Consider the following 27,452-nt stretch of genomic DNA (forward strand, 5'->3'; position numbering starts at 1 on the left):
AAAGCACAGGAATGCTTACAGGCTATTTGTTGTTATTCAAGCATTGAGTCCACTTTATTGGATCTGGGAAGCTCTTTAATCGGGTTTGGGTTTTATTGGATCATTATCACTGGTTTTTAATAGGGGAGAAAAAGATTAATTAAATGTGACCCTGGACCACAAAACCAGTCATAGGTCGATGGGTATGTTTGTAGCAATAGCCAACAATACTTTGTATGGGTCAGAATTAACGATTGCAGTAAATATATCAAAAATGTATTTTTGTGAGTGGATATGCATTGCTAAGGACATCATTTGGACTTTAAATGCGATTTTCTCAATATTTTGATTTTTTTTGCACACTCAGATCCTGTCATGATCATTACTAGGAGTGCCCTTGTCTGCCACTAGAGGGCACTCCAACCTGGACTGTGTCTCACCCCACTTGTGAACTTCATTACCCATAACTCACTTCCCGGACTCATTATCTCATGTCATTGCACCCATCTGTTTTGTGTTCCCTCATCAGTGTCTGTCTATTTATACCCTGTTTGATTCTGTTTTAGTCATGGAGTTTTCAGTTCAGGTCAACAGTTTCTTTGTTTGTTTTCTTGTTTCCTGTTTGACTGCTTTGTGGATTTTGACCCCTGCCTGTTTCTGGATTACGACTTTGGATTACCCATTAAAACCTTGCACTTGGATCTTGCCTGTTTGTCCCTGTGATTTACCGTGACAGATCCCAGATTTTCAAATAGTTGTATCGTGGCCAAATATTGCCCTATCCTAATAAACAATACATCAATGGACAGCTTCTTTGGCTTTCAGATGATGTATAAATCTCAATTTCAAAAAATTGACCCATATGGTTTTGTGGTCCAGGGTCACAAATATTTCTTATGGTGTCACTGTTTTTGTTGTAAGTTGTGCATAAGCACAGCGTCAAGTGCCATATTGTATTGCATTTATTTTCTCCCTGATCTTACTTTTTCATCTGTTGAAGCTCAAATACAATCTCAGTACTTTTCATCTCAATTTTATATGTCTTTTAAACTGCTATTTGATGATCTGAATTTGTCGTTTTCCGACCTGGATGTCAACCAACTTATCAAGCTGTTAAATGCGCATGGTTGGACATTTTAATGTGACTGCTCCTTTTAAAGTTTTTAAACCAAAACCCAGAACAGATCTGTGATCTGATACTGATACTTGATAGGCAAAGCATGTAGAAAAGCAGTGCGGAAAATGGAAAAAAAGGACAAACTTCAAACGAGTTGTTGAAGGATTGTGTACCTTCTAACCAGAATGCTACAAAGTCTGCAAAAGCTGTATATTTTTTCTAATTTAATTTTAAACAACTATCATAGACCAAAGGTCTTGTTTTCATTAATAAATGCTGTTTTAAATCCACCTGTAATAATATCCCTAATCCTTTCAATGCACTTTGTGAAATCTTCTTGAGTTTCTTTGTTGATAAAATCGCTAATCTAAGACCCCAGGTGATATCCTCATATAATGATCCTTCTGTTTCTACTCAGCCGCTAAACCTCATGGGAGGTTTATGGTCCCATTTCTCTACAATGCCTTACTGAAATCATTGCAACCTTTAAACCCTCTTTCTGCCCTCATGATGTGGTGCACCCCGATATTTTCAATTGTTAATAGTCTATTGGCCCAGGTCTGTTATCCTTCCTGAACAAAAGTCTGTTCCTACCTGCCTGAAAGTGGCCACTGTTACTCCTTTACTCAAGAAGTCTTCTTTAGACACACCAGTTTTAAATAATTATCAAACCATTTCTGTTGTTCCTTTTATTTCTAAGGTACTGGGAAAAGTTATGCCAACTACAGTCATTTTTAAACGAGAATCAAATCCTTTGAATTGTTTATTTTTTATTTCACTGAATCTGCTCTGCTGAGAGTTCTAAATGATATTTTAGTTTCTACTGATGCTGGTGATTCTGTGATTTTAGTTATTTTAGACTTGACTGCAGCCTTTAAGACCGTTGGTCATACATTGCTCTTATATGAATCCTATGTGGGGGTAAAAGGTTCAGTTCTTATTTGGTTTAAATCTTATTTATCTGACAGATGTTTTCTGTCAGGATTGGCAATTTCACCTCCTCTGCTGCTGCCCTTGAATCTGGACTTCCCCAGGAATCTATTCTGGAACCATCGTTCTTCTCTCTCTACATGCTTCCCTTAAGCTCGAATCTGGGAAGGCATAGTGTATCTTTCCATTTTTGCAGCAGACGATACTCAGATCTATCTGCCGAAAAAAAGAAACAACCCTTCTGCTATACAAACTTTATTAGCATGTCTGGATGTAGTAAATTAAACATTTTTGTTTGAAAAATCTCTTGAGATAGCTATTCACACTTTTATAACCTCTCATTTGGATTATTGCGGTATCTCCAGGTCCCACGTTGTTTGTCTTCAAAACGCTGCAGCCAAATTTCTTAAGAAAGGTTGCATATATGATCATGGTAATTTAAAATATGTGGCGTGGTGCTTCACTTCTTGTCCACTGTGCAACTCACTAAAGCAGGGGTGGGCAAACTTACACCTGGAGGTCCACAGTCCTGCAGAGTTTAGCTCCAACCCTGATAGACTTACCTGTCTGTAGCTTTCTAATAATCCTGAAGACATTGATTAGCTGGTTCAGGTGTGTTTGTTTAGAGTTGGAGTTAAACTCTGCAGGACAGTGGCCCTTACAGGACCAAGTTTTCCAATCCCTGCCCTGTTTTCAGTGTTTTCAATCATGCTCCTGAAGGACCCCAATCACTGAACATTTTATGTGTCTCCCTAATCAAACACACCTGATTCAACTCGCTAGAAGAAACTCCAGGACATGAAATGGGTGTGTCTGACAGAGGAGACTTTCAAAATGAACCAGGGTTGAGAAACACCATTCTATGGCATCATGCTTTTTGTGAATGTGCACAATGCTAAATCTTCACATCTACTGACACAAACCAGTCCCCCAGTTTTACTTGTGACACTGTGTTTTTGCGTCAACATTCTGAAAGCATTCCAAAACTGCTTCTAAGGAATCTGTGACATGGCTCTTTATGGGAGTTGTTTTAGCGCCATAAGCCAATAGACTGGTGTGAATTGATAGGGCCTCAGATCATGTGACTATTGACATGTTCTCCATTGTGTCATTACACAGTGCAGAGTTCCTATGAAAGGGAATAACAGAGAGCACATGCAAATAAACTGTGCTATTAGTGGCTTAATTCATACTAGGTGTATCCCCCCTCAAATAGAATTGTCCCATTAGTTTTCTGACCATTTTATTAACTCCCATAAAAATGTTATTTCCCAAAAATAATAAAAAAGATTTTTAAATGAATGACTTCTTGGTAAAATATATACAGGGAATATATATTAAATAGTTCTTGTTTTTCAATAATCCAAATGCAGGTTTTCGAGACAAATGCTGTCTTGTTGTTTTTTTTTTTTTGTTGTTGTTGTTGTTTTTCTCTCCTTTACTAGAAAGTAGAGGTAATGTTTTCCTGGCTCTCAAACACTGGAACACTGACATGACTTTTTTCCTTGCAGCAGGCGAGTAATTAACTCCTGCCAGGCTTCTTGAATGTGTCTGATTCATCAGATTGTTGCACTCACTACAACTGCATTGCAATTGTATTGGAGATCACCACTAAGGATATCTAGACAACACCAGCCGAGGACTGTTGGGACAATCCAGGCACAGAATGGTTATGTCTGGGGAGGCAGAATTTGTTGCAGCTCCAGAACACATGTGTACCATTTGCTTCACAGGACACATGTGCTTCCTACTATATACTACTTATTGATGTGCGTTCTAACATATACATTTATATAAAACATTAAAACAATAAACTTGTCAAAAAATAAACATCACTTTCAACTTTTTTTCCCCTCAGCAAATTAGCATGTGTAAATATTTGTATGAACATAAAAAGTCATGGAAATGGAATGTTCACCATGGACTGCCATCCCTCAGGCTCTGCCGTGCTCCCTCATCCCTCTGGCTTCACCTTGGTCCATCGTCGCTCTGGCGATTCTGAAGTCCACCTCGGACTTCAGAATCAAACAGCTTTGTTTCGATCCTCCACCCCTCAGGCTCTGTTGGGTTCCTCCTTACATCGAGTTCCAACATGGTCCTCACTCCCACCATCTACTCCATGATCTGCCAAGCCCACGCCTCCACCTCGGCACCAACATGGCCCTCCAGGCTTTTGGCATCACCCTGGATCTTCAGCTGTTCGGCTCTGCCTTGGTGTCCACCTCCACCATGTCCACCTCAATCAGTCATCTCCCTGGTTCAGCCTGGCTTCTCTACCAAGACTAAACCATGCCTCCTCCCTCCATCGGCTCTGGGTCATCCTCCTGCTCTTCCCACTTCTGCTCTGGTCCCTCTTGTCTTCACCCTGACTTCTCCCACCTTCATCTCCTCCCTAAGTGTTGTCTCCTCTGTGTCCTCCTCAGTCTACTCCTCTGGGGGAGTTATGTCACAGTCATCTTCTGTTTAGTTTTCAGTTTTAGTCTTTGTCTGATTTGCCTATGTTCTAGTATGTTCATTAGTTGCCATAGTCCATAATTAGTGTCACAGATTAGTGTTCCTCACCTCGTTAATCACCTAGCCTTGTGTATTTAAACCCTCTGCTCCTTCTGTTCATTGTCTCGTGTTAATGTAAATTTGTGTATTGCCTGTGCCTTCTCTTCATGTGAATTAAAAGTCTATGTTATTCATTCAATCTGTATCACAAATCTTCCATTTAATTCTCTACAAAAGCAACCCGTTACAGCTGTCTCATCTCAATTTTTCTTCAGGAAGACGATTTGCATCTGTTTATTTTCTATTTTCTTATTCTCCAGATTCATCTTATTCAGCGACCCACATTAAATGGATTATTACTCTTCAGGGTGAGTGAAATGCCCTTCTGTAAGTTTGTGTCTCCTTGTCCTCGCTTTATTATGAGTGAAGACGCATGATAATTGTGTTAAGTGCTTGGGTGTTCAACATGCATATGCCACTCATACTAGTGTATAATACTGTCTGCACTAAGAGAATTTCAGGCTGAAAGTACTTTGTTCTTGGCTCACCTTCAGTTCTCCCCGGTCACTCTAACACTGCAGCTGTCGAGGCACCACATGGGTTAGGATTTTGATGATCAATGTTGGAACATGAAGCTATGGTAAGTGAGCTTACCGATTTATCTTGCTCTCTTCCAGTCTTTTCTGGCTGCCTCTGACTTCACCACTGTAACTAATATGGTGAGAGCAGTGGTATGCAGAGATGCTGGTGTTTGAGGACACATTAACAGCTCACCTCTTGGCATCTCCAGCCCCTTCCTGAAAGGCATGGCCTACTCTTCCATCTAAACCTTGTAAGACTATGTCAGCCCTGATCGACAAGTCCTATATGTGACTTGGATGATGACTGATCAACCGTGAAAATATTGCTTTGCTTGTGTTCTGCGTAACTCTGCCTTCAGAGTATGAGAGTCAGGCTACAACTTGGGGGTTTGTGGCACTGTAATTATGACAGGTGGTGTTCCTGTTGCTCACATGGGGCCCCTGTGTTAGACCAGACCATGGGTCGGATATCCCCTGCTGTTGTGTCATTTCAGTACTCCGTTCCAGATGGTCAGCCTCCAGTAGAGCCACAGAAATGAATCTCGAGGGCCAGAGTTGCCTAGCCCGGTTTAGAGAACTGGAGATTTACAGGCTTTTTTCTGAGAGCTTCTCCTGTTTGGATTTTGCTCCCAGTGTAGTCGAGGTTGCTCAAGGTTGTTGTTGAGAAACCGTACTGCAGTTTTTTCTCCTCCAACCTTTGTGTCACAGGAGAGTGAGAGATTTCACAATTGTTGCCAGTTGTTCAGTTGTTCATTGATGTTCATAGCTAAAGTTTTGCCTTTCCAAGCAAATGCTCACTGGCACTCCCACATGGAAAAAACCTATATAAACATATATGTTTCAATATAGGTTTTGATATAGGTTTTACATATATGTGACATATATAAAATTGGCTGTTTTCCTATATTATATGTACATATATGTACACATATATATATATATACACATATATGTACATATATGTACACATAATATAGGAAAACGGCCAATTTTATATATGTCACATATATGTAAAACCTATATCAAAACCTATATTGAAACATATATGTTTATATAGGTTTTTTCCATGTGGGACCAATTTCACGTGTTCGTGTAGCGGTGTGTTTTCTGCGTTGTGTCGTAATCAAAGACAGACTGCGAAAAATCTTGCCATCAGGTCCTCACTTTATTCTGTATAACACAAATGGCAATATATGAGGACTTGTGCAGCATACAAACAGCATGCGGCAGCAACGCACAACGCTGAGAAAGAGAGATATTAAAAGTAACTTAAGTAAAGAAAAATAATCAACGAAACATCTGAATGTACATCACAGAGGGGTTTTGGATTACAATCATACAAATATATCATGTGAATTCAGCTGTTACATGAAACATGGCCTTTTGAATCACCGCAAAAACTTTGTCGACCTACCGCTGTGATGTCTCATGCAGACTGGGAAGCAGCAAAGTGCGTCAACACCCCAAGTCAGCATGGCGGCAGGAAACCCCAAATATGGTCATGGCAAGTGGAATCACAAAATAATTGTCTAAATACATAACTGCTACATTCGCACATACATAAGTTCTTGCATAATTTTTTTCGTTAATTCTTAGTTTTTGCCTTGATAATAGAAAATATGAGCTAGGCATCATGTATGACAGTCAAAAATGAGATATGAGCTACAAAATGACCAGATCCTGCCATTAGCTATATAGAAACATATCTTGTATTTAGGGCATATATATGATATGAAGAAGCAATACAGGAGACCTATATTTCCTGTATAGCACATATATGCACCTCAATTTTGCCTATATGTGGATTTCACAATTGCAGTATATATACACATATTGCAGCATAATTGCATATTCAGTATATTGCGCATATTGCAGCATTGCATATATGCATATATGCAGCATATATATTCATAGCAAAAGTGCATTTGCAGCATATATGTACATTACACTGCAAAGGTTTCAAATGCGCATATATCCACATATAGGTTCTTTCCATGTGGGCTCACACGTCTTTGACATCATATTTCGGGTGATACATGCTTAAAGAGATGTGCAGACCTTCACAGAGTGGATCAGGACAAGACTTTCACATTGAAAAGAAATGGTAGGGTTGGGTTTAGAGATAGGGGTGGGATTAATGGCTCAAAATATCTATAAAAGGGTGTGTTGTGTTTAAAACTATTCTCAGTATTTGTACATTCTTTAGACTTTTGCAGCTGTAAATACATAAAAATATTTGTTTTAGATGCTTTCAGTAGTCCATATTGTACATTTCTGCATCTGTCTAAACTTACAAATATATATGCTTTTGTATTTTCTTTGTTCATTTGCATTCTACACAGATGCTGGTTTGGTTCAGTAAGAGCTACAGGCACCCAGTACAGCCACAATCCAAGATGGGATAATCATTAGGATTGTAAACGGTTATTCACACTGAAAACATAAGGTTTCCTGACAGTGAAGTTTTGTCTGAGCATGTCAGTAGCTGCTGTGGTCTGTCTGTCAAAGGGAATTAATTTATGACATCATGTTTCAAACTTAAGGAAACCTTTTAAGAGAAACATCATAAAAACAGAATTTAGTGCAAAACAAGCTGTTGTTACCATCTATGGTGTGTTTTATAACAAAGCCAGCTCTTGTCACTACTGTGTGTTTATGAGTGTTTCTCTATAATTAACTCTAGAAAGATATGTGACCAAGTAAACAGTTGTCTCATGGTTTTGGTGTGTGTGTGTGTGTGTGTGTGTGTGTGTGTGTGTGTGTGTGTGTGTGTGTGTGTGCGTGTGTGTGTGTGTGTAATATCAGTTCTTACCTTAGATCAATGGTATAAGGCCGGTCCACTTTTAGTGTCCATTCGCAGCGGGCATTGTTTGGGTAACTCTCCAGCACCAGGTGACCCTGCCTCTTATGAATCACCCCTCCACATGCTGAAAAAGTAGATAAAATTGATGTCAGATGTACACATTAAAAATACCAAAATACCAAACTGTATTGTGTAATGTTTTTGTGACTGTCCAGGTACAAAAACATTACACGTTTAAAATAATATCTGAGATTTGTCATTGCAGCATCTGTTTTGAATCTTTGTCTGAATGCTCTGTTTTCGTTTTGATTTCTTTAAAACCTGCCTTCTGAAAAGCCTAGGCTGCTCTGATTGGTAAGCTGGCTGATTATTGATAGAGAAAAACTGCATCATAATACAAACATTTCACAAACAAGCAAGCAAAGACTGAGCATTTTACAGTCATCCCAGGTGAAAAAAGTACACTTCTATAATGTACTTAAAGTGCTCTATTTTCGTGCACTAATTTTGCACTTAATATACTAAAAATTCCTCTTTAGTACTACTTAATATAATCTTAAGAACATCTAAGTGTACTCAACTGTGCTATTTTGAGACACCATGAAATATGAACTAAAATGTGCTTTTAATATACTATCTCTGTACTTAAAAAATTTATTTAGATATCACTTATAGTACATTTGAGCCCATAGTGTACTACAAGTGGTAACTAAATATATTTTTTTAAATAGTTGAGTACACTTAGATGTTCTTAAGATTATATTAAGAGGTACTAAAGATGCATTTTTAGTATATTAAGTGCAAAATTAGAGCACAAAAATAGAGCACTTTTACTTTTTTTTCACCTGGGATGTTATACTACTCTGAATGCATGAACACTGCCGATTGTAAGGAACTTACTTAAACAATCCCCACCGGACCATCCTGGGCGACACTCTGCACAATACTGCCCTTTTACAAAGAAATCGTCCCTTGGGCCCCATGTGCCATTGTTACAGCGCTTGCAGTTCTCAAATATGCTGCAGCCTGAAGTGGAAAAAGCAAAAGCTCTAGAATTAGAAAGAGGCATTGAAGACTCGTCATAATAAATAATGAGATTATTTTGTATGAATGATACATGCACTGCTGCTTCACATTTTGTCCATTTCAGAACAGAGCAAAATCTGACACTTTGAGACACACTTCAGGAGCACCTCTATGATACCTACTGATACAGTCTGGGTACGTTCTTAGACATTTTTGACTGTAATCTTCAGTTCAGGCATTTTTTTTTAATTATAAACATCTGGCTGTTCGCATGTACAGACTGACTTATATACATTTTTTTAAGACCAGACCATTTAATTTTCCTGTTGCTGTAAAACCCTTTATAGACATCACACAGTCAAGAATGTGACAAACAATTGCTCAGGAAAGAGGAAAAAAAAACGAAAAAAAAAAAAAAACGTTAACCATTAAATCCAAATGGAAGGAATACACTGTCTCTTTTCTGTGTTTACAAGGTTTCAGAGGTAAAATGTTAGGTTAGCAAAACCAAACAAATCATAAAACAGGGCAGACTGAAGGACTGTTTGCAATATATATGTGTCCCTGGACCAACACAGGTATATTTGTAGCAATAGCCAACAATACAATGTATGGGTCAAAATTAAAGGTACTTCACCCCTGGAAAGATGAATGTGTATTTAAAATTGGTCATTTATGTAGTAGAAATGTGAAATTATTTTTGAATTTGGAGCTTTCTAGACTGACAAAAGGCAGAAAATGTATTTTTGACTAATGTGGATGAAAGACAACTCCCAGAATGCACTTGTTTTGCTGCCCTCGCGAGGCCACGCCCAAACCACGCCTATCGGTTACAGGCGGCATTACCAGGAAAATTCAAACAACTAGGCTTGCTTTGTTACATATTAATTCTATAAATCGTGAGTTAGTTCATACATTTACAGCGAAATGGTGCTAAATTGCTTTGTACCTGGATAACACAGTAGCCTATATGTAGTGTTGTAGGTAGCAGTAAAACTGCAAACTTAGCAAAGTAACGTTAGATAGACAATTACATATAAGTTGCATATAAGTTGACTGTTATCAAAGTAAAGCCACTGTTCTGTAAAATTGAGTTAGTCTATTTATCCTATTTATGCTAACGTTACCACAAAAGCCTGTTGCATGTATTGAGATGACTGCAGAGACCGATAAATTTGCGAGATGAACCACTGATGTAGTGCAGACTATAACAAAATAATGTTAAATTACTGTAAGCTTAAAAATATAATTGACACCCAATTTTGATAAAATCTTTGATCTATGTCCGTGAGTAACCTCAAACGCGCATATGTATGGGCGTGGTGAAAAAATGCGGAACTACCTGCTATTACTGGCTGTAGTTTTAAGCCTCTGGCCAAAAAAGCCTCCGATGACGCAAAATGATGATTTTTGCGTCATCGGAGGCTTTTTTACAGAATAAAAATGCATAAATCTCTCATCTCGGGCTGATATGAAGGGGGAAAGCACGGTAATTCGAAAATACTAGTGGTATTCTACTAATACAAAGCTTAATGCTAAATCCTGAAGTATCCCTTTAAAGATTTTTCTTTTATGCCAAAAATCATTAGGATAAATAAAGTAAAGATCATGTTCCATGAAGATATTTTGTAAATGTCCTACCATTCATGCATTGCTAAGGACTTCATTTGGGCAACTTTAAAGGCGATTTTCTCAATATTTTGATTTTTTTACGCCCTCAGATTCCAGATTTTCAAATAGTTGTATCTCGACCAAATATTGTCCTATCCTAACAAATCATACTTCAATGGAAAGATAATTTATTCAGCTTTTCGATAATGTATATATCTTATTTAATAATAATAATTTAAAAAAAAAACCTTTATGACTGGTTTTGTGGTCCAGAGTCACATATGACATTTCTGCCAGGTGTTTAATTGCTTTTTTGAGCTGCAGAATTATTAAAAATATAGGATCAACTCAAGCTTCTATGAGTGAAAAACCATGAACAAACCAAGACATGCATCACAAGAAGAGAAAACTGTGAAATATCTGCAAGCGTGTTTGTGTGTTATCTGCTCACCGGGATGTATGATGCAGGGATCGCATTCATTTACAGCATTACGACAGCATGGCACTGCGTAACCTACCGGATACCCCTGAAGAGGACATTTACAGTGGATGACATCATATTCACAGCATCCCCTGCACATCACACTCCACTCGGGCCCTGGGCAGAAGTTGTACAGGAACCTGTAATCTAACAAACAACACACAATATCATAGGCATTTCAAATGACAGCGACACATTATAATCAAAATTTATATACCCTTTGCAATAAATTTGTAAAAGGAACAAGATCAGTAAACAGCATTAGTTAATCTTTGGTAACATTAACTCGCACATTAAATGCACTTTTGGCAGAAGAGTCTATGAGGGAGGGAGGAGCCTGGGTGGAGAAAAAGAGCAGAGACATTAGGACGAAGGCCCATGGCAGAACAGAAGGTAAGAGGAGCCAGGAAGAGCCAGGAAAGGTGGAGACCCAGGAGGAGACAAAGACCCAGGGTGACACAGAGTCTTGGCGCTGGGTGGAACCAATGGCGATGAAGGAGACTTGGGACTGGGCAAAACCAGCAGCAACAAAGGAGTTTGAATGAGACCAACAGAAGAGGTAAGGCTTGGGAACAGGAGGTGTCCAGGAAATCCAACCTCTGAAGGTGGAGGATTGATAGGAAACCTCTCCATGCCATCTGGCTCCACAGAAAGTCCTATAGGGATGGACATGGGTGCCAGCTCTCACACCTGGTCAGACATGGCTCTGGCTCCATGTCTGTCAACGTGTTAAATACTAAACGTTTGTGCAGAAACGAGCAGAGAAACACAAGAATTGTGACGCTCCATTTGTAATCGACTCTATATCCTTTATTTTTCTTTGCAGATTCCCATACAATAATCATTCTTCTATTAAATGTGTTTCACTGGAAAGACTTGTAACAATAACTTGAGTCTTAGGGTGTACTCACACTAGGCGCTCTGAACCATGCCCAAGCACGTTTGACACCCAAAGCTCAATTCGTTTGACTAACATAATTGCTCCAAACCATGCCCGGGCATGGTTCATTTAGCCGACCCTGGCCCGCGTGGAAGAGGTGGGCTAGAGTGTGGTTCGGTTGGGCTTGAGCGTGGTTCACATGCAGTGTGAGCGCAAACTGTGCCAGAGCACGGAACAGCTATACTTTTGTGTGCGCTACTGTCATCATTGCGACGGCAAACATCTTTTTTACTACTCTGATAGTACACTTATCAATTGATGCAATTAATTTGAGTGTATTTGGGTTTATGACGGGTCTGCTTCTCACTTTATTGATGAACAGCAATTGTAGTTTGTGAGTAAAGCTGCAAATTCCTCCATTAACGTCAGCTGCTATAATAATCCTCTGATACATGCAAGAGAAAATCGTTGCATGGCAAAAATGATAATATATATTAGGCCGTATCTTAACGAAAGCGCATTTCTTCCTGTTTTTTTTTTTTTTTCCATTTAAAAAGTTGCATCGTATATGATGTAAGCGCGTTCCGGCTCGGAACTATAAGTGCAGTGTGAGTGCAGGGCAGCGGGGGAGTGGGGAGGGGGGACAGTCGCACTCGGGCTCGGTTCAAGGCAACCGTGCCTAGTGTGAGAACACCCTTATCTGTCAGGCGGTGAGTTATGCACATTCACACTCACACTGGGGAACAGGTGAGATGAGAATCACAGAGGAGATTACCAGAAGAAGGCATGGAGAAAAGGAGATGACTTGGAGTTGATATTGAAGATAAATCATTGGAGAATGTTCTCACAAAGAAAATATTCAGTTAAGTGAGTTCGTGCAGGGTTTTTATAGCGTGGTGATTGCAGTGCTGACGAGGGACATGTGCATGAGATCAGTTGCCAGGGAGGATCATTGGAAATATAGTCTGTGACAGTAATCAGCTGTTGTTGATTTTTTTCATGAATATAAAATCACACTTACTAATGACTTCTACAGACACATGTTATTGTTTAAAAATTTCTTTATCTATGGAGAAAACAAATGGGATTTTTCCTTCCTCGCTGAACTTTTTTTTTAATGTGGAACAAATTAAAGGTGCTCTAAGCGATGTCACGTGTTTTTAGGCCAAAACATTTTTGTCACATACCGCAAACATCTCCTCACTATCCGCTAGCTGCCTGTCCCCTGAACACACTGTAAAAAAACACGGTCTCTGTAGTCGCCACAAGCTCCGAAAATGGCAATAAAAACAAACTGGTGCAGCCTGGACCACGAAACATAATAAACATGCTCCAGCCAATAACCGACAAGAATGATTTTAAATGCGCATTCATGACTGTTTCAGGAAGCACGGAGGGGAGGGGGAGGAGGAGGGAGGGTCTAGCTAGCCTCTGTTTTGTTTGACAACACTTTGAACGTCAACAGGAAGTTACTCCACCCAGGATCGCTTAGAGCACCTTTAAAGGTGCCCTAGAATGAAAAATTGAATTTACCTTGGCATAGTTAAATAACAAGAGTTCAGTACATGGAAAAGACATACATTGAGTTTCAAACTCCATTGCTTCCTCCTTCTTATATAAATCTCATTTGTTTAAAAGACCTCCGAAGAACCTAGGCTGAATCTCAACATAACACCGTCTGTTACGCAATTAATATGTACGCCCCCAATATTTGCATATGCCAGCCTCATGTTAAAGGCATTACACAAGGGCAGCCAGTATTAACGTCTGGATCTGTGCACAGCTGAATCATCAACACTAGGCAAGCAAGCAAGGACAATAGCGAAAAATGGCAGATGGAGCAATAATAACTGACATGATCCATGATAACATGATATTTTTAGTGATATTTGTAAACTGTCTTTCTAAATATTTCGTTAGCATGTTGCTAATGTACGGTTAAATGTGGTTAAAGTTACCATCGTTTCTTACTGTATTCACGGAGACAAGAGCCGTCGCTATTTTCATTTTATAAACACTTGCAGTCTGTATAATTCATAAACACAACTTCATTCTTTCATAAATCTCTCCAACAGTGTGTAATGTTAGCTTTAGCCCACGGAGCACCTATCAAACTCATTCAGTATCAAATGTAAACATCCAAATAAATACTATATACATGATCTGATGTATGCATGTAGTATGCATGACGAACATCTTGTAAAGATCCATTTGAGGGTTATATTAGCTGTGTGAACTTTGTTTATGCACTGTATATAGAGTCGAGAGCTCGGGGGGGAGGGAGCGCGCGATTTAAAGGGGCCGTGCACTAAATCGGTGCATAGTTAATGATGCCCCAAAATAGGCAGTTAAAAAAAATGAATTAAAAAATCTATGGGGTATTTTGAGCTGAAACTTCACAGACACATTCAGGGGACCCTTAGACTTATATTACATCTTGTGAAAGAAAGTTCTAGGGCACCTTTAAGGACTTCATATCTACAATTTTGGCATTAATCTGTGCAAAACTGGTGGCTTGGCAGTTTTCCCATTATGTATTAAAGATTTGGTTCAGAAAATGTTGACATGAGAGTTTCGTATGGTTTCAATTGTTGTTTATTTATAACTGTACTAGTAATACAAATAAATTATTTGCAATTTTACAATAAAGTCCAGCACTTTCCCCTTATTTTTCAGCATTTCTACTCTATTTTAAATAATGTTAGTGAAGAGCCAACAAACATTATTAACACATCAGGTAATGTAGAAATATGTCAAACTTTACAATAAGGTTACAAATGTACATAAAAAGTCATTTTTTAAAAAGATGAATCATGTTAGTAAGAAGCAATACACCAGTCAATGTTCAGATTGTTCCCACTTTACAACAAGGTTCATAAAAATGTATAATAATGCTATATTATTGGTATAAATGTTTAAAGTGCATACAAGCATTTGCACATAAATTAAAGTGTAGTATTTGCAGTTTCCAACTGACATAACCTAAAGGGGAAAACAAATGCCCAGCAGTTTAAGACTGAGGATAAGCCCCTTTTTTTTTGGGCAGGACATCCTATTGACTTCCATTGTTTTTATATCAGGTTAATGATATTTTCTATCACCTAACTTGGTCCATAAACACAACAGAACAACACAACTTGGTCGAGAAGCCTGTGCATAAAGGCCCCGGTATACTTCAAACGACATCGAAGAACTGATGTGACGTCATTTCCAACAAAATTAGGCCAAAACGAAGTTCATATTGTGTTCTTTTTGGAAGTTCGAAATGGCTTGCCAAAGCGAACTTTCAGGAAATGTTTGCTTCAGCTGCAAAACACCGTTGTACTACCATTGGTCAGTGACAATAATGTAACAGGAGGTGTGCGCTGAGGCTTCGCCTTCACTCACGTGGACCGCGTCTTTGACTCATTTTGTGTGTTTGAGTTCGTAAGAGCTCCGCGGGTGAAAACATGAACACACTGGATAGCCGCTTTATAGTACAAAATAAAGTTGTGCTTGTAAAAAAATAAGCCAATAACACTGTTGAAAAAGAACTTTGTTTAAAGGTACCGGGGCCTTAACACTAAATTGTAGGGGTATAATGGTACAGGTATTTGTCCCGAACCGTCATGATACTGAATACAATCAGTCACAGGCCATCCACACTCCAATCCAGAAGTTGGCGAGCGCAGTAATGCAACATTGTTTGCTAACCGACACAACAGGAAAAAGAGCAGAAAAAGAAGAGACAATTTATGCACCAACCCAAAACATGGGGTGCTTCTCAATATTCAAATTGATGCTTCCTTGTTTCTTCGGTCCTCTGTCCTCCAGCCCGTGACCCGGAAACCAATCAAACTCATCCATTTTGAAGAGCATCTCAGTTCTAAAATTGCACTGCAAGGAGGCGAGGAACAGGGAGCGAGGAAGTTTCCTGAGGAGCCATGAGCAAGGATACACAGGTGTATCCCTCATTTGCATCTTAAGGGGGTGGAGCTATGATGAGAGGAAAGAAAGCAAGGAAAGGAAACGAGGATACACATATAAGAAATGAGAAGCACTCATAGGCGTTTCTCAATACCAAGTAAACAAAGTTTGAACTTGTGTCCTTGGTAGTTCGGACTAGCCATGTTCGACTCAGAAGTACAAACTCCAGAGAAAAGTGGCCGTTTGTCTGGTGTGGAAGTGGCAGAGGTTAGTTGTCACAACGAGTGAGAAAGGTTGACATGAAGCAGCTAAATCTCCCTCAGGGGGAATCACATTTAAAACAGGAGATTCTGCTGCCAATAAATAAATAAATAAAAACACGACAGAGCTCGTAATAAAACCAGAATCAACATTGGCTTGGCTTTTTAGTGATGTAGAGAACTGAGGGATTTTAAACGTTGTAAAAGCAACGTGAAGATGGAGGAGCAGACCAGCAGAAATTAAAAATATATAAATGTATAGTTAAATAAATAAATAAATAAATAAATAAATGTAATAGGAAAAGAGTGAAATACATTATTTGAATAAACAAATATAATTCATTTTACAACCCTGGATTGCACTGTTCTTTGTAGAAGCCATTGTTTGGTTTGGAAACGTAATTTCTCCGATGGCATTTGGATTATACACACTGCGGATTTCACTGATCGGATTTTGGTGAATTTTCACAGCTTTTTGGACGTTTTGGGGATATTATTGGACTTTGGATATTGCTGAACTGCGTGTTATTGTTGCTGCGTCATGGACCCGCCATGTTTGCGCCGCCGCACAGCATCGCAAGAGGGCGATCTCATCTGCTTTCGTGATGAACACTGTGCGCGCTTTGAACAAGAACATTGATTGCTATGGAAACAGAGGAATTTACCGAGGCCTCTAAAAGAGTGCCGAAGATGACTGTGAAAGCACAAGAGGAACGGCTTAACCAGTTGATGGGAACTAGAAAAGCCAAGCTGGGACATTTAACAAGGCAAATGAGAGAAATTGAAGCTTTGCTTGAGGACTCTGGTAATGTTGACAGTGTGTATGAATGCATAAATGGTGAGTTTGCACAGTCGTTTCTTGCATTCCAAGACATTAATAATGCAACCAGAGAACTTATGTCAGATGATGAGGCATATTTAGATCAGTTACACTGGTTTGAACCCAAGTCTCAAGCAGTTAAGCACTTTGTAGACAAGGTTAAAGACTGGATTGAAAGAGTAAAACTCCAATCCAAAGAGGCAGAGCAATGTGATGCAGAGGTTGAATGTACTGACAGTGCCTCAATGGTTATTTCTTCTTCACAACTGCCGCTCTGCACGAAAAAATCTGGTAGTCAGGTCTTCTCAGGTGTTTCATCTACAACATCTTCTAGGTTGAGAATTGAAGCTGAAAGGGCAGAGTTGTTAGCAAAAGCTAATACTTTGAAGCAGAAACAACAGCTTGAGAGAGAGGAAGCTGAGCTCAAAGCAAAGAAGGAAAATTTAGAGCTCCAAACTGCTATTGCGGCGGCTGAAGCCAAACTTCAGGTTTTGTCCATGTATGAACCAGCTCGTAGTGTTTCTGATGTATCTGGTAGTGCAGCAAAGGCTGCCACAACTGCAGAAACCCATAAAGCTACATCTGATAAAGTAGTACGGCCAAAAACATTTTTTCGTGAGTCAGCACCTGACGCTGATGCAGTTCCAACAGTCAGTAATGCGCAACAGGGCTTTGCTACATTACAGCCACCAAATACAGGTGTAAGCGTTCCTGCACATGTTGATACAGGAAGTTTGTTCAACATCATGCAGCGTCAAAATGATATTGCTGAGATTTTCATAAAACAGCAGTCTTTATCTACTCTCCCGCCTATGGATATTCCAATCTTTAGTGGCGACCCGCTTGAATTCACATTCTTCATTCGAGCCTTTGAACATGGAGTAGAGAACAAGACGACAAATAACAAAGACAGGTTGTACTTCTTAGAGCAGTTCACCACAGGGCAACCAAAGGTACTGGTACGCAGTTGTCAACACATGCCTTCTGAAAGGGGCTACAAAGAGGCCAAAAGACTACTCTACCAACATTTTGGCAATGAGTACACAATCGCCACCGCCTATACGGAAAAAGCACTGAACTGGCCAGCTTTAAAGCCTGAGGATAACAAAGCATTAACAGAATTTGCTCTCTTTCTTACTGGTTGTCGCAACACAGTTGACAGTGTGGAATATGTTGAAGAGATGGACAGTCCAAGCAACATGCGTGCAATTGTATCAAAGCTTCCTTTCAAACTAAGAGAAAAGTGGAGGGTAGTTGCCTGTGAGCTTCAAGAAAGGACTGGCTTAAGAGCAAGATTCTCTGACTTGGTTAGTTTTGTAGACAAACAGGCAAAGATTGTTTCCCATCCACTGTTTGGTAATATTCAGGATAACAAAATGGCAAAGGACAATCACAAATTCAAAACAAACAAATCAAGTAACTTACAAATGAAAGAAAGGAAAGCAACATTTGCAACAAGTGTGACACCTGTTCTGGAACTCAAAAAACAAAGAATAAAGGAAAAGGATGGAACAAAAGCAAGCCATGCAACCCTCTGCTTATGCTGTAATAAAGACCATGGATTGGATGTTTGCAATGTTCTGAAGCATAAGCCACACAAAGAAAAACTTGACTTTCTGAAATGTAAGGGCTTGTGCTATGGTTGCTTATTACCAGGTCACATGAGTAAAGGTTGTATGCAAAGACTTACCTGTCAGAAATGCTCACTAAAGCATCCAACCATCCTTCATCTCCCAGAAAAGAAGGCAGCACTTTCAGGATCTCAAGATGGAAACAGCTCTGCAACTGTTTCCGAGCCATGTACCTTAACCAGCGAAACTTGTGGCTGTACTGGGGCTGGTCATTTAGTGTGCTCATTGGCCATTGTACCAGTTAGAGTTAAGTCCAAAAAAGGCAATCACGAGGTTACGACCTACGCCTTCTTGGACCCGGGAAGTTCTGCAACATTTTGCACAGAACAGCTAATGAAGGAACTAAGGCTAACTGGTAGGAAAACAAACATCCTGCTGCGTACTATGGGACAGGAAAGGTCTGTTAGTACACATGTTTTCACCGAACTGGAAATAAGCGGACTGAATGAGAACAATTTTGTGGACCTCCCTCAGGTGTTCTCACAAAAGGAGATTCCAGTTAAAAGAGAAAACATTCCACAACAGAAGGATGTTAAGAAATGGAAATACCTTGAAGAGGTGTGTCTTCCTCAGATTGATGCAGGTATTGGCTTACTAATAGGAACAAATGTACCCAAGATTCTTGAGCCATGGAAAGTGATCAACAGCAGAGGAAATGGGCCTTATGCTGTCAAAACCATCCTGGGCTGGATTGTAAATGGACTGTTGGATAGAGAGAACATTCAAACTAACACAGGATGGCCACAGGTGATGGTAAACAGGATTTCAGTGGTAAGCCTGGAAAGCCTAATTCAACAGCAAATGAGTTATGATTTTCCTGAGTGTAAGCAAGCTGAAAAATTGGAAATGTCTATAGAGGATAGGCAGTTTATGGAGTCAGTATCACAGTCCATAGAGCTTGTTGATGGACATTACTACATTGATCTTCCATTGAAGAAAAAGGATGTAGCATTTCCCAACAACTATGCTGTTGCTTCTCTGCGAGCTCAATTTCTGAAAAAGAAATTTAAAAGAAATCCAGCTTTCCACAAGGACTATTGTAGTTTCATGGAGGACATGTTACTCAAAGGTCATGCTGAAAAAATCCCTGCAAGTGAAATTGAAGGAAACCCTGGCAGAATCTGGTACATCCCACACCACGGGGTGTATCACCCACAAAAACACAAACTTCGAGTGGTGTTTGACTGCACAGCTACCTACCAAGGAAAATCGCTCAACTCTCAACTGTTACAAGGACCCAACCTGAATAATTCTCTAATTGGTGTGCTGATGAGATTCAGACATAAGCCAATAGCCCTTGCAGCAGATGTAGAAGGGATGTTTCATCAGGTCAGAGTTCCTGCTAAAGACAAAGACCTGCTGAGATTCCTTTGGTGGTCTAAAGGGGACACTGATCAGGAATTGGAGGAATACAGAATGACTGTTCACTTATTTGGTGCCACATCCTCCCCAAGTTGTGCAATCTATGCTCTGCAAAGCTGTGCAAAAGACAACAGTGCACACCACAGATCAGAAGTAATTCAGACAGTCCTTAGGAATTTCTATGTGGATGACTGTTTGACGTCTGTGGCTACTGAACAGCAGGGTATTGCTCTAATGCATGGATTAAGGGAGGTGTGTGCATCAGGAGGATTTAATTTGACCAAGTGGATGTCCAACAGTCGCACTGTACTTGCATCCATAAGTGAAGAGAGCAAAGCAAAGACAGTGAAGGACTTGGATCTGGAAAAGGACAAGTTACCATTGGAAAGAGCTCTAGGGGTTCAGTGGTGTGTAGAGACGGATACTTTGAAGTTCAAGGTAACCCTACAAGAAAAGCCTCTTACGAGGAGAGGTATCTTGTCCATGGTCAGCTCCATTTATGATCCCCTTGGAATACTTTCTCCAGTTATTCTTCCTGCAAAACAAATACTGCAAGAGCTTTGTAGAACAAAACATGAATGGGATGACAGTATTCCAGAAACTCTCAGACATCAGTGGAACCTGTGGTTGGCTAGTCTTCAGAACCTAAATGACTTTCAGTTTGAGAGATGCATAGAGCCACTTAACTTTGGTGAAGTCACTTCAGCACAGCTGCATCATTTTGCAGATGCCAGTGAGCTGGGTTATGGCACTGTGTCATACCTGCTCATGGAGAATCACAAAGGTAACCAGCATTGTGCCTTTGTTATGGGTAAAGCAAGGGTTGCTCCAGTAAAATCGGTTACTGTGCCACGTCTTGAGCTCACTGCAGCTACAATGGCTGCTAGAATGGATAATATGCTGAAATCTGAATTGGACTTGATTCTTCAGGAGTCTGTGTTTTGGACAGACAGTACTTCAGTCCTGAAGTATCTCAACAATGAAAGCACACGATTCCGTACATTTGTGGCCAACAGGGTAACTGTGATCAGAGAGCTCTCTAAGGTGTCACAGTGGAGGTATGTGAGTTCTTCTTACAACCCAGCCGACATTGCCTCAAGAGGACTTACTGTTGATGCTTTCCTTAAAGCAAATTCATGGCTTACAGGTCCATCCTTTCTGACAAAGCCAGAATCAGAGTGGCCAAAAATGCCAAGTAACACTCTTAAGATATCTGGCAATGATCTGGAAGTTAAGGAAATCTCAGTCAATGCAGTGTGTGCAGATAATTATGACCATACATCTCAGTTCTTTTCACACTACTCAGATTGGTACCGTTTGAGAAGAGCCATTGCATGGTTCCTCAAATTTAAAAGCATTCTGAAGGCACTGACAGAAAAAAGGAAAGAGCTGTGCCACACTCTAAGACACAATGTAACCACAAATTCTGAACTTGAAAAGAAAATGGAAAATTTCAAAGCTTCACTGTCAGGTGTTACATTGACTGTAAGTGACGTTGAAAACGCTGAGAAAGAGATCATTCGCTACAGCCAGACAATCATGTTTCCTGAGGAAATTAAAGCCCTCCAGCAAGGTAAAACTGTGAAACGCAGTAGCACTCTCTACAGGTTGTCACCAGTTTTACAAGACAAAATCCTAAGAGTAGGTGGCAGACTAAGCAGATCAGCTATGCCTGAGGAGTCCAAGCATCCTGCAATTTTAGCAAAGGACTACCATGTTTCACATCTGATCTTAAGATCAATACACGTAGGTGTAGGTCACAGCGGCCGTAATCACATGTTGTCAAAGTTGCGAGAAAAATACTGGATTCCAAAAGCGCAAACTGCCATCAGAAAAATCCTGTCTCAATGCACCGTTTGTAAACGTCAGCGCAGCATTACAGGCAAACAATTTATGGCTGACCTTCCCTGTGATAGAACTTATGCCAGATGAACCCCCATTCACAAATGTAGGCATTGATTATTTTGGCCCATTTGAAATAAAAAGAGGAAGGTCATTGATTAAAAGATATGGGGTAATCTTTACTTGCCTGACGTTAAGAGCTGTTCACATTGAGATTGCTAGCTCTTTGGATACTGACTCGTGCATTCATGCACTGAGGAGATTTATTTCTAGAAGGGGTCAGGTTCAAATAATCAGGTCTGACAATGGAACGAATTTCATTGGGGCAGAAAGGGAGTTGCGAAAGGCTATACAAAGTTTGAATAATGACAAGATTCAAACCACATTGCTTGCAAAAGGTGTACAGTGGATTTTCAACCCCCCTACTGCATCCCACCATGGAGGAGTTTGGGAACGGCAAATACGAACTGTCCGAAAAATTCTCAACTCCATTGTAAAACAGCAGTCTCTTGATGAAGAAAGTCTTCAGACGCTCTTATGTGAGGTGGAGGCAATAATCAATAGTCGCCCCATCACTAAGGTGTCCAATGACCCAAACGACTTGGAGGCCCTCACTCCAAATCATTTGCTGCTACTGAAAGTAAAACCGTCCATGTCCCCTGGGGTTTTTGATAAAGCAGACCTATATTCGAGACGTAGGTGGCGCCAGGTTCAGTATATGGCTGACCTATTTTGGAAGCGCTGGATCAAAGAATACTTGCCAGACTTACAAGAAAGACAAAAGTGGCAAAGCCTAATGAAAAATCTGAAGCCTGGGGACATTGTATTGGTTGCTGATGATTCTGCACCGCGAAACTCTTGGGTAATGGGACGTGTGCTACAAACATTCACAGACAACAAAGGTCTTGTGCGACAAGCCCAAGTAAAAACCAACACAAACACTCTTTTGCGGCCTGTTACTAAACTTTGTTTACTTTTAGAGGCAGACTTATAGGCTAGTCCCTTTCACATAATCCTAACTAAAGGATCTGTAGTTTTTTTTTTTTTTTTTTTTTTTTGCCTAAATTCAGTTCAACATCTTGTTGAAGATTTTTCTGAGGTTTAGTCAAGACTATATGTTACCATTTAAGAAATTTGTTTGGCTCTTTGGTATAAATAGGTTAAGTAATTGTTTTGTTGAACACAAAGACAATTAGGGGCTGGAATGTAAGAGCCAATTTGATATGTCAATAACTTGTATATTTTGTTTGTTTAAAGTGTTGATAAGTAATAACAAATGTAATTGTGATTTTCTTTGAGAGGCAATTCTGATATTTCCTGTATCATTATTATTATTTCTTATGTTTTCTGTATGTATAATTTATGTTCTGTTTCTTTAACTGCCACGCCCACTTGGTGTTACGCGAGACTGAACGGGTTCAGGCAGGAAAGTAAAGGAGAAACAGTTTTCTTACCGTTGCTGTCTTTTATGGATAAAACTTGTGTTTAAACGTTTAAGGAAACACAAGATAAAAGGTTTAACAAGTGTTATATTCTAGGATACAAGAAGAACCAACAAGATTTGTGTATATTTTTGTAATTTTGATTAAACTCGAACTTGTTCACGGACTTTGGACGGACTGTGATGAGTAAGAAAGAACCCATTTTTCCTGCCACTGTGTTCCAAGTTAAGTTAATCTAGGACTTTGCATTTACAATGTCCAATTGGTGCATTAACCTAGAATCTGACGACAGTGTTGATGGCTCCAGGCTTGATGATGATGCTGTGAGGATCATATAAACATCTGGATTCAGCTTCATGATTTTCTTTCTGGAAAAGTGTGGTCACTACAAAATAATTTGACATAATAATGAGAATCAACAAAAATAGATCTCCAGTTGATCTGCCTCATCCCATAGCAAACTCTGATCTCCATCACTCGCTTCTCGCTTCTGATCTCCATCAGATCCGACGCTTCTACACTCTCAACCAGTGATGCACTGGAGCTACGCAAGAACTGCCTCCCTCATTTCCATGTTGTACATGGAAAAGTAAAATTATAAAATAAATAAATAAATAAATAAATCTGGAAATAAATACATGAAGGAATAAATAACAGTTAAAAATAAATGTATATATAAATATAGAAAATAATAAATATAAGGTAATACAAAAATAAATTTAGGGTTCAATTGTATTAAATTTATTTAAATTCTATTACCCAACAGGTGAGTCAGGGATTTTATTGAACAGATAAAATCCTCCACCTTCCCCAGCTCCACCTGCCAAAATCTGCTACTGAATTTACATAATGTATGTTGATTTATGCAGCAGCAGCATATCTTAAATGCTCACAGCAGCATGTCTGTGTATCTGATAGTAGTAGTAACAAGCAGCAGCAGTGTAGCAGATCTAGTTTGCAAAGACCTAATACATTAAAATGACCATATTCATTCAACATGAATATGGTAAATTGATAGTTGTCATGAATGAACTTTTTTTTTTTTTTTGTCCCAGTTGGTACAGAATGTCTGACATACAAAGCTGCCAATTCTGTGTCAGTGAGAAATATAGGTACCAACAATTCAGAAGAACACATGAGTTCATCATCAAAAGGTGTTTGTAAGGTAAATTCAATGGTAATACTTTACATCAGGATTAAATCTCCTTGTTGTTTACCATATTTTAGATAAATTTATAGTCACAGTATTTATTTTATCAGCGATAGTCAACCCTGCCCCTGGAGGCCTGCCATCCTGCAGAGTTCAGCTCCAACCCTAATAAAACAATAACAACCAGGCAATCGAGGCGTTCGGGATTAAGTAATGTTGGAGCAGGGTTGGAGCCAAAGTTTCACAGAAAGGTTTGGACCGGGAGAAACTTCCAGGCTCGCCACTCCTGCTTTATATGATGTCAGATAGTGTGTGCAGTCGTGAGCTTTGTCTGTTGTAGACACTGTGGTATTTTTCCATGGTAACAGCTGTTTGTTGTGTTATGGTCGATTTATTCTTCACTTGAGAACCAGTAAATTAGTGTTGCTTTGAGACAACTTTACCAGATTTGCTTGTGTATTTCCAAAGGGATTTCTTAGGAATTATTTGTAATTCTTTTGGAGATCTGAACATAATGAAATGAACAGTTAATAATTAGTCTTTGGTAGTTTCTTGAGGCAATTTGGTGTTGACAATGCTTCCAATCATTTTTTTTTTACCAAAAAACAAGTTACTGTATGTGTTGCTCCAGCTGGATGAAATCATTGCTCAGCTGACTATAGTCTGTCACAACCCTCAACCCCGCCAAATACTTTTGTGAACAACAACATTTTTGTGGTTTTACATGAAAAACTACAACACACACACACACACACACACACACACACATACTAGAAAAAAAAAAAGAAAAAAAAAAAACTGAGTAAATTCAAAATACACTTTTATACACAGCTGACATGGAAGAGAGAAAATATTCCTGTGCTCTGATCTAATCGGCTGATGACCTCATCTTTGTGTGTGTTTGCTCACTTCAGAAAAACAGTAGTGTGGGAGGCGTCTGTAACTTTCAGTGTGTTAGCAGAACACTCACTGTTTCAGTGCTTAGGATGTTATGTATAAATGTCAAAGCACTGATATACTGAATGATTGTGCCGACAGTCTAGCTTAAGTAGGTTATCAACATTTCAAAATAATAGGTTCAGTCTCCTCGCAGCAAAACCATTTTCTTCATTACTCAATATTTTGTCTCCTTTTTCAAACCCATTTTTAGATCTTTGAGTCTCTACTAATGATCTGATGATCTGAATCAGGTGTGTTTGATTGCATACTAAATATGCAGTGCTGGGGCTCAGGGCTGAGAAACCCTGTCCTAAACAACTATGCCCTGATCTGCAGAATTCAGCAAATTGGAGATAGTGTGTGCAAATAAACTCTGCTTTTAGCAAGCTGAATTAATTCATGGGGAATTCTCCCTGATTGAGTTTAACAGCGTCTTTTGCTTTCAATATATCTCGACGTGTAAGAGTTTACATTTACATGGCAGTTGGATATTCCACAGGCCTGAACGATTTAGCAGCCGTGGAACAAAAAACCCTCCTCTGGGTCCGGCAGTGCTCTCACTCCGAATAACCAGCACCGAGGTCTATATACTTTCACCCACACATAGAGGAAACCACAGTGCAATATGAATGTCTTTGTTGCCTAACTAGCCTCTGCTGGGGAATGTTTTGTGCAAATGTAGCACTCTATAAATTGTCCAATGAGGTTAGGCATAACCTTTAATTGAACTACTTGTTTTCAAATTGTGAGTTAAGGATGTGAATGTGAAGAGTTCCATGGAATTGTTTTTTTTTTTTCTTTTTTTTTCTGGTCTTTGCCAAAGAGTGATGAGCATAGATATACAGTCAATGATCTGTCTCTTTCTCTGAGCCAGAAACAGTGTCTGGGGGGCTGTTAGAATAATGCAGGAAAATCCCTAGAATGGGAATCATGAAGTTCATGGCCTCAGTTCACTCTATTATTTACACAGCGTTTTTTGGATTCCTGCAGCCACATACAGGGCAACACCATTTCACTTCTAAAAAAAAGTTTCATTAATATGAGAAGACAAATCACTTTTAAAACATGTGCCACTCTGACAATGAGTTTTTCACCTTTCACATCCCATGACCTCAGATGGGAGTGTTTTAGAGCATCACAAAAGAGAAGATAATTCATAATGCAAAACAAATAACTGTGATATTTAACAGAATTTTGAATTTTTAGTAATGCTTTTCAGTCACAAAGGCAGACTGGAACAGTTTCTATACCTCAAAACTTTTGTTAAAAAAACAAGAGACAGAGACAAAGACACAAACAGAAAGGAGCCGTTCAGATTGACTCTCAGACAACAAAAGAGTGTGACTCTCTATGACTCTTTAAAAGCAATTCAATCAGACTTACCATATGGCCAGGCCGTCCCCTGGCCCAACAGGAGGAAGATGATGAGTAGGGTGAAGCCGGGCAGAGAGAGGATATTGTGACGGTTCCGCTGGCTGCGGCTCTGCAGCGGTTCAGACAAACACATGCTGCAGGCTGAAGCTCTGTTTACTCTCTGAGCTCAGCTGCTTTGACATCACCTCTCCTCTTTACTGCCCTCCCTCCTGACTCACATTTTCCCCTCTCTCTCTCTCTCTCTCGCCCTGCATACTCCCCTCAGTTTCTCTCTGTCCCAAACCTCTTGCATTCTTCACACTTTCGGCACCTTTTCCCTCTCTCTTTAAATCTGCTACACTCAAAAGTGAAAGTTCCTATCTCTTGTCTCTGTTTTTGTTCTTTTTTTCTTTCTCTTTTTCTCTCCCCTCCCTCGGTTTCAGGTTTCAGAGTCCAGCTTCGCAAGAGTCTCCACTAATCATCAGCTCTTCTGTTAGAACACACTCACTCTTTCAGAATAAAAGTGCGCGTGAGCGCACACACGCACACACGTCACTATTAAGTATGATTTATAAGTTGTTTTCTTCATGGTGACCAAAAAAATTTAGATATTTTAGATATTGCCATCTTTGTGGGGACATTTTGTCTCCATAATGCAGGGTTTACCTGAACCACACACACACACACATTTCTATTGTATTCTATGGTACAAAAAAAAATTTAATTATGAATGTTTAGATGCGTTTAAAAACAGAATACATTTACTTGCTTTGGGAAAATAAACAATTCTTGTTTTAAACATGAATCTAACAAGGTGTAGTGAGTTGTAATTTTGTACAATATTGA

The 27,452-nt window shown here is 39.4% G+C and overlaps 1 protein-coding gene across 1 annotated transcript in view; it reads right to left on the reverse strand.

Moving 5' to 3' along the window:
* Nucleotides 1-27,091, reverse strand: part of pamr1b (peptidase domain containing associated with muscle regeneration 1b) — a 41,216-nt gene extending 14,125 nt beyond the window's left edge. The window contains 4 exon segments of the mRNA XM_048158254.1: nt 7,913-8,027; nt 8,804-8,929; nt 10,992-11,168; nt 26,637-27,091. Of these exon segments, the coding sequence (XP_048014211.1) occupies nt 7,913-8,027; nt 8,804-8,929; nt 10,992-11,168; nt 26,637-26,760 (542 nt within the window). The 5' untranslated portion in view covers nt 26,761-27,091.
* Nucleotides 27,092-27,452: the final 361 nt, after the last annotated feature.

The sequence above is a fragment of the Megalobrama amblycephala genome, linkage group LG15, assembly GCF_018812025.1.
Source record: "Megalobrama amblycephala isolate DHTTF-2021 linkage group LG15, ASM1881202v1, whole genome shotgun sequence".
Lineage (NCBI taxonomy): Eukaryota > Metazoa > Chordata > Actinopteri > Cypriniformes > Xenocyprididae > Megalobrama > Megalobrama amblycephala.